The 8,702-nt window shown below is 44.9% G+C and overlaps 1 protein-coding gene across 2 annotated transcripts; it reads right to left on the bottom strand.

Annotated features, from left to right (window-relative positions):
- Positions 1–207: 207 nt before the first annotated feature.
- MIS18A (MIS18 kinetochore protein A) lies at positions 208–8,680 on the bottom strand. 2 transcript variants are annotated; one of them, XM_039520909.1, is made up of 6 exons: positions 8,357–8,680; positions 8,177–8,243; positions 7,416–7,538; positions 1,690–1,783; positions 855–944; positions 208–330 (listed from the first exon to the last, which is right to left on the bottom strand). In XM_039520909.1, exons 1-5 carry the CDS (start codon positions 8,574–8,576, stop codon positions 867–869), a joined length of 582 nt encoding a protein of 193 aa, XP_039376843.1. In that variant the 5' UTR covers positions 8,577–8,680; the 3' UTR covers positions 208–330; positions 855–866. The 2 variants fall into 2 exon arrangements, with proteins under 2 accessions (XP_039376843.1, XP_039376842.1); XM_039520908.1 differs by having other exon boundaries at positions 208–944; positions 8,357–8,678.
- Between the last annotated feature and the right edge of the window lie 22 nt (positions 8,681–8,702).

Here is an 8,702-nt window from a genome sequence, read left to right as displayed (position 1 = left end):
CAAACAATTACAAAATTGATATCAGAACCAGGTAACACTCAGACTAGAGCACTTAACTAAATGTATTGAGTTTAGCTTATATTTAAGCATACATTTTAAACTTGTTCTTCATCTCAAACAAGGTTGAAGGGCTATTCATAATATTTTTTTAAGCTCCACAATAACTGCATTTTTTCCAAGATGTTCTATGCAAAGTCGGTTTTTTTCTTTTTTTTTTGAAGTCTCCAGTAAAGAAAGTTAATAAATTCTGGCCAGCCCAAGGCTAGAATGCTGAACCTGCTACATTTAAATCCGACAGCTCAATGCCTAGCAGCACAGGTCAAGGGAAGGCTGTAAAAATAAAATGATGAACAATTCAATCATCATTTCTCCAAGAAAGTTCAGGGTTAGCTTGTTACGTTAGTTTTAGGAAATTGAATAGATGTCACTTCAGCAGATAATTTTGGATGACGCTCTCGGATACTGGCAAAAGGGCTACCCAAGTTATACCATGATACTAGTCATGCCTGCTGAAATCCAAACAGCACTAGTCAGCTTCAGGAGAATCTATTTAACTACCCTTTTAAGTAGAAGATGTCCAGAGCATGGGCAGGGAGACAGAAAAAAAAATTATATATATTACACACACACACACATATATATACACACACCAAATATAATGGTAGCACGGATGTCAGTGGAAGGGAATATTTTAATTTTACATACATCATCCCACAAGTCAGTGTTTTATTCCATTAGAAAGACTGATGAAGTTTTTGTGCTATTCACTGGAAGGCTTTTGCAGCACTCCAACAGATTCTGGAGATTATGAAAGCAAGCTTTCCATGAAGTGTTCCCAGTAATAAGCTACATACATGAAGTTTCTTTCAGCTGTTATGACGTGATGCAAAACTTGATTCAACTACAGACAGTCTTGCCTCCAGTGCTTTCAGTATGGTTTCTGCCTGTTAAATAAATTGGAAAAATAGTTTCCCAGAAATATGAATTTACATAAGAAAACAAATCAACACCACAATGATAGCTACATAACTAGTATTGACCACAAGAGATTCATTACATTTCTGTTTTCAATCTTTACTCACCATCCTCACTAAAAGTAAGAGTTTACATAATGTTCAGAGCTTCGGTTAATTCTGACAACCTACTGTAGCAATGTAGCCACTGCAACTATCCTAGAGTTATCTGACACTTGGCTGAAAGTTTCACTGTGTTCATCTTTTGTAATACAAGTTTAGCTTCTCTCAGAGGTTTCGTTCATGTGTTCTCTTAAGTATTGTCCTGGCTGCAAGATTATGGAATGATAGGAGCCCAGACCTCCCCAGAGCTCAAAAAGAAGGCATTTCCATAATTAAAAATATTTTGTATAACACTGGAAATATATTTCAAGTTTGCTTAAATATGAGAAATTATTTTATTTTACTTTATGGCTTCAAACCAAGCTTGCCAGAAATTCAAAAATGCATCTGTGACAAGGTCTGTGTTTGTAAAAACTGCATCTAGAGAGAAATTCTGAAGTACATACACACAATAGGCTATAGTTAACTATATAAAAATGAAACATGACAATATCCATAAAAATTAAGATCAGTTTGGCTGAACTCATAGGTGATTAGGAAGATTTACAGCCAAATCAAGAATAAACCCACTTAAATTGTAGTTAACTCTGAATTACTTAAAACAAAATCTTACCCTTTCTATTGCCTCTTCTAAGCCAGCTCGACTTTCAAGAGTTAAAGGTTCATCGTCAGTTACAGCTTGTTTTTCTGAGGATCCTAGGATGTAACTAATATGGAAGAGTTACAGTTCACATGATTGTTAGTCATAATGCAAAACAAGGAAACCAACTCAGAGAGCTACTTTTATTGCTAAATGGTTCTTTATGACAGTGACAGTGTGAAGTACTGCAGTGATCAAAAAAGCGTATGCTATTAATCAATGTGAGCAAAATATTGATTTTTTAAAAATAAAAAACAAAATTAAGTCATACTGGTTTATTTTAACTAAAAACATTTAAAATTTTAATTATGACAACTTATGTTAAGGCCTCAACTTACTATTATCTATTAATCTAAATTAAACTAATTGTGAGCAGTACATGGTTGCTGTGAAGTTTTAAAGAATGTCAAACCATTGAACTAGTGAAGTCACTGCATAAGTAACAGCCTGCTGAAATGCTAGACCACCTTTAACAGCAGTAGCTTCTTCTGCAGGTGCAGAGAACACTTTCTTCATTTCAGTTTATCAATCTAATTCAATTCAATGACTGATTCATTCAAAGTTAAGAAACTAGTTGGGAGTTGAAAAAACAAGGACACAGTTTTCCTCTTCCAATCTATTAATAAAAACTAGGTATGAGAGAATGAGATAAAATGGTTACTAACCTTTCTGTAACTGTTCTTCTTCGAGATGTGCTGCACATGTCCATTCCAATGTAGGTGCGTGCGTGCCCTGAGGACAGTTACTGGAAATGTCTCCCCTAGTGGTATCCATCAGGTCAGCTCTAATGCCCTTTGGTGCTGTATGCATACAGCACTGGTATAAAGGGGACTGCTTACCCTGTTCCCTTTCAGTTTCTTCTTGACGACCGCCTCCAAAGAGAGGACAGAGGGTAGGTCTTGGAATGGACATGTGCAACATCTTGAAAAACAAGTTACAGAAAGTAACAGGTTTTTTTTTTTTTTCTTTGCATGCTTGCACATGTCCATTCTCACATAGGTGACTCAAGCAGTTGTATAGGAGGTGGATTTGGATAAGGACAGGCTGACTGCAAAACTGCCTGGCCAAAGCCAGCATCCTCTCTAGCCTGCTGAATAATGGCACAGTGCGTCGTTACTGCGTGACCGGACGACCAGGTCGCTGCCCTGCAGATGACCTGAATCAGAACTTGCACTAGGAAAGCCGTGGAGGCAGCTTGGGATCTTGTAGAGTGAGCTGTAAGGATAGCCGAGGCGGGATGTCTGCGAGCTTGTAAAACTCCTGGATACACAAGGTGATCCACGAAGAGAGTCTCTGTGCAGGGATAGGGAGAGCTTTTGTTCTTTCTGCTATCATTATGAATAGTTGAGAAGACCTGCAGAACAGCTTGGTCCTTTACACATAGAAAGCTAAGACCCTCCGGACATCCAATAAGTAGAGATGCTGTTCTTCTCTATTTGCATGCGGTTTAGGGTAGAATACCAGTAAAAAGTTTGTCTCAGTTCCACTGTAGACAAGCAACTTTAGGAAGGAACAACTGGTGTGGCCACAGCTGTACCTTGTCCTTAAAAGATTGTGTATGGGAACTCCAATATGAGGGCCTGGATCTCGGCGACAATGAGCATGACGCTAATGGTTCAAACAGGAGCTCAGTGAGCTTTGATAGGATGAGGCTCAAGTCCAAGGCAGGATGGGATCTCTGGAGCAGCCCTTGATTAACCAGTCGTATAGATACAGAAAGACATGGACGCCCTTTTTTTCCTGAGAAAAGCTGCTTCCACTGCCATACATTTGGTGAAGACTCATGGGGCAGCCGACAGGCCAAACAGGAGCACCGAGAACTGATAACAGGCTTGATTCAGTATAAACCTTAGGAAGCATCTGTGGCAGTGGAAGACTGAGATGTGGAAATTAGTTTTCTTTAGATCGAGGACGGCATACCAGTCCCCTGGATCCAGCAAGGGGATGGAGGTGGCCAAGGAGATCATGCAGAACATTAAGTTCTTGAGGTACTGGTCTAAAATGTGTCTGAGCCCACCCTTGGCTTTGGGATTAGGAAGTAAAGGGAGTAAGACCCCTTCCCTCTCATATTAGCCAGAACCTTCTAGGGTTCCAATGCAAAGGTGGGATTGGACTTCCCGTTGCAACAGATGCTCACGAGAAGAGTCCCTGAAGGGGGACGGAGGGAAGGGGAAGAAAGAAATTGGATAGTTTAACCCAGTCCTATTGTGATAAGGACCTAGCAGTCCAACGTAAGCTGAGTCCAGGCATCCAAGAAGTAGGAAAGGCGATTGGAAAATAAGGGGATGTCTGGATCCGATGCAGGGGGATAGCGGTGCCAACCTGGAGCATCTTGTCAAAACAGATCCCGAGTGCGTGGGTCCAGGTTGAGTGAGGCCTGCTGACAAGGTCAGGGGAGGAGGTCTGCGTCTCAACACCCTATATTTCCTCCTATGTTGGTCCTGCCTAGGAGGCAGACAGAAGTACCAGGCTGTCTGTTGTGGCCTGTACTGCTTTCTTGACCCTTCTGGCGCATTAAGTCCCAGGGATTTCAAGGTTGCTTTTGAGTCCTTGAGGCCATGCAGACTGTGATCCATTTGCTCCAAAAGAGTGACATTCCCTCAAACGGGAGGCCTTGAATCATTCCTTGCACCTTTTTAGGTAGCCGTGAGGACTGCAACCACAAACTCCTCTGCGTTGTCACCACAGTAGCCATTGATCTGGCTGCAGAATCAGCAGCATGCAGGAAGGCACGAGCCAGTTTTCCCTTCCTTAACAAGGGAGGAAAACTCCTACATGGAGTCCTGTGGGAGAAGGTCCTCAAATTTAATCATGGACTCCCACATATTAAAATCATAACGACCCAGCAAGGCTTGCTGGTTCGCTATGCAAAGTTGAAGACCCCCTGTGGAATATGCCTTCCATTCAAACAGACCTGGTTCCTTTGGTTCCTTTGCCTTAGGCATCAGAGCAGTCTTTCCCTGGTGGTCCTTCTTGTTGCAGCTGCAACAACCAGGAATCCCAGTGGAGGGGGGGGGGGGGGAAAGGAATTCAGACCTCTTGTCCAGTGTAAAATACAAAATACTTGTGCTCTGTGCGCTTTGCTGTCAGAGGGAGAGATGCAGGGGTTTGCCACAGTGTCTTGATCGGTTTCATAGTGGCATCATGCAGAGGTAGTGCCACTCTAGAGGGTCCCACAGTTGATAAGAGGTCCAGGAATCTATGCAATCTCAAGTTGGAGGCTACCCGCTTTCACAAGATGTACAAGGATTTGTTGTTGTCTTGCAGATGGGAGGCCCCTGGTGTCACTAATGCCTTGTCTGGAGAGGACATTAGGACAGACTGCGGAGCCTCTGTAGGTTCTTCAGTTTCTGCCAAGGCCCAGTGGGCTTCCTACCAAGGCACAGTACTGCAGAAGATGGGTCCGTGGTATAGTACAAACAGCCCAGAGAACCGCAACGTCAACTTTGTCAAGGAGGGGAATAGGACCTGACCAAGTCTGACAAAGACCAGAGCAGTGTCATGCCACTCGGAGCCAGAGACAGTCTAGGAGACAATCTTGTGGCTGATAACAGCGGCTTCTCCCTAGACAGTGGTCATAGCCCCAGGTGAGGCTCAGGGGGTGGCTCCCTGCCTCTCTGTGGCACTGGTGGTGCAGAGTTTTGATCCTCCGGCCATCCCAGTACTGGTAGGGTGAGAAGGTCCTTGGCTGCTGTGAACGCCTCAGGAATTCACTGCACCGCGAACTGGCTAGTACGTTGTCTACTGTGACATTGCTCCTTTGTAAGTGTCAAGAGAAGCTTGCTGTGGCATCGGACTTGCTGATACCCGATGCTGTGGTGCCAGGGGAGACAAGTCCAGATCTTGTTCTCTCCCTGTCTCCCCTAGATTTTGGCACCGGAGATCTGGTTTTCTGTTGGTGCTTGCAGTGCTTCTTCTTAGGCACGGAGGAAGGCAATGAGTGCCAAGAGTCCCAAGTCAATGAGAAATGCTCCACACTGAAGCTGAGGTGCTTGATGCCAAGTCCAAGCACAGCTCCAAAGCCAGGCTTTAAGGCTGCATCCATGAGGACCTTTCAGTTGGGCCACTCGTTCTTTTTTGGTCTGCGGCCTGAAGTCTCTGCAGATTTGGCAGCAGTCTTTCCTATGAGCTTCCTGCAGGCACTTGAGACAGCTCAAGTGGGGGTCATTTAAAGGCATAACTTACAGCAGTCAGCGCAGGGCTTGAAACCCGGGATGCCCTGACACTAGCAAGGCGGACAATCCTGCAAGCCAAGTGTGGAGGTGTCCGAGCTATCTAAAACTACTAAAAACTACTAACTTTAACAACTATTTACACCAAAACAAGCACGAAAAACCAATAGGAGAAAACTGCCTAAGAGCAATGAAGGATTCCAGTCAACCATCACAGGCAGTAAAAAGAAACCGAAGGGAAATGGGATTGGCAGGGCCCTTTATACCAGCATCATGCGCGTGCAGCACCAGAGTGCGCTAGAGTCAACTCAATGGATACTGCTAGGGGAAAAATTTCCAGCAACAGTGCTTGAGGAACACACACACCTATGTGGGAATGGACATGTGCAAGCACTCAAAGAACTATTAGTTCTAAACTCATGAAGAACATGGTGACCAGAACCAATCAGTTCAATTCACTAACTAAAGCTAATACTTCCTTTATTAGGGGAGTTGTAAGACATTTTTATTAAGAGTTTTTTATATTTACATATCCAGCACATTTAAGGTAGTTTTATTTAACTAAAAGAATTCAAAAAGCTATTTTGTGCATCTTAACTGAATTTGAATTTCCACAGAAATAGTGCTTAAATCACAAGTAAAAATTAACAATCTCAATAAACTTATATTAAGCTATATAACCAGTTAAACATATAGATAGCATATGCTGCTGGTTTGCAAAAAGCACAAAAGTTAGCTGCAAATCAACATGTCTTAATGGTTAGCAATCAATGAGAATGAACCTTGCCTTAGAAAAAGGATTAAAAATACAAATGCAAAACAAGATTAAGAGAGATTTAAATCAGTCCACACCGTTAAACAACTTAGTCCAGAATTTAGATACCAAAGAATGTTTTAAATCAACTATTTAGCATAATGAAAAACGCATTTCAAATATGGTAGCTATGTTGGCACCTGAACTTCCAGCTTTAAGCACAAGGCCAATGCATCAGCACACCCACATTTCACCACATTGTCATCCTGCTAACTTTGTCCTTGAGGTTAGATGGAACAAGTTTTACTTAAGATAGATCTGAATCCATTTGCACTTAGTGACCAGTCACTGTGGTATCTATGTGCAGTGTCTTTGGAACAAGACTGGAAGTAGAGGCACCTTCTCGCTGTGTTGGGTACCTAGTGTAATTTTATACACTTGTGAGTTGTATTCTATAAAAGAACACCCAAAATATGTAAATATCAGGTCTTAGGCAATATTATACTGTACATGGAATGTTTTCACAACTTAAGTGCTGTGGTATGGGAGACATTAACAGAGAACACTGCTCTTGAACAAAAGGAATTTAGAGAGGTAATCCATAACCTTCTCCCAATACCCACTCCCATCCTCTCCCTCACACAAGTTTTTCACAATTATCTGATCACTAAAAGTGTTAGTAATGATCCCAAACTACTTGGCACTCAATCTAAAAGGCAAAAACCAATTAGCATATTTATCTGACAACTTGGACCATTAGGTCTCATCCTTACCTTTCAACAGAGTCAACACTGAAGCAAAATAAGTCTCGCTTATAGTCAAGATGTTTTGGGGTGCATCTGTAGATGTTCCCAAGGGTCATTGAACAGCCAGAGCAGAATAAAGTTTCAATCATGCTGTAAGCAAATATGTAATCACTTCTTTAGAAAACATTTAAATTGATTCTAATTCATTCACTCCTAGCCCTAGAATAGATTCATATATATCTGTGTTTCATTTGTATTCCAAATATACAACCTCTGAACCCCATCCAGGATCTTACCAAGGAACATCCCTCAGCTATACAGCAGCGTACATTACACTACCCTAGATAAAACTGACGTCCAAACTGGCATTTCGGTTCAGGTTACCCTGTCTCCCTCCCAAGCAGTATTTTGTCATGTTAGGCAAGATCCTTCGCACTTGCCCTATGCGGGTCTTTATAGGAGCGTTTGCTTGTTGCTCAACCGAGATTTGTTGGGCCTTTTTGATCATAAACTAACGGAACACAATTTCTCCCATGTTTGTTCCCTGCTTAAGATTTGTGCAGCAGAGACTCTGAAGTCACCGAGCCAAACCCTTCGGATTGGGAGAGTCTCTCCTGCAGCAAGGCCCACAGCCGCCCCAACGCTGCGCCTTTACCAGCGCTGCGCCAAACACAGCGCGCGGCGGCCCCGGGGAGGCGCCGGCCCGAGGGCTCGGACAGTGGCTGAGGCGGGGGATGACTCGGGGCTGCCGGACTCCCCTGGGCCTGGGGCGCCCCGCGGTCACTCACCATCCGCACTCGCCGGGCCGGCTGGAGAGTTTCTGCTCCTTCTCCACCGAGACGTTGGGGGAGGCGCCTGCAACAGACAGACGGGGACCAACCGTCACTAACGGTCGCGGGGCGCGGCGGGAAGGGGCTCGCACAGCGGCGGGGGAGGGGCTGGAGCCGGGCACGCGCCGGGGCACTCACTGCGCAGCAGGACGCAGCCGGTCTCCTCGTCGTTGGCCACCCAGCCCAGCGTGTCCCCCACAGGCCGCTTGCAGCCGGCGCACAGGAACACCATGGGCAGCTCCTCCTGCTCCTCCGGGCCCCCCGCCGCTGCCGCCGCCCCGAGGCTGCTCTCCGCCTCCAGCAGCGACAGCGACGCGTCCAGCCCCGCGCCCAGCGGCACGTACTGCGCGCCCGCCATCCCCGCCTTCAAACCGCCCGCCCGCGGCCAGCGTCGGAACCGGAAGTGACGCACGCGCGGGGCCCTAACGGGCAGAGCCCCGCCCTCTCCCGAAGGGAGGGGACAAGGAGGAGAGCGGCCGGGAAA

This window comes from Mauremys reevesii, linkage group 1, assembly GCF_016161935.1.
Source record: "Mauremys reevesii isolate NIE-2019 linkage group 1, ASM1616193v1, whole genome shotgun sequence".
In the NCBI taxonomy this organism is placed as follows: Eukaryota; Metazoa; Chordata; order Testudines; family Geoemydidae; genus Mauremys; species Mauremys reevesii.
The sequence above is the reverse complement of the archived record's forward strand: the minus strand, read 5'-3'. Positions and strand labels throughout refer to the sequence as shown.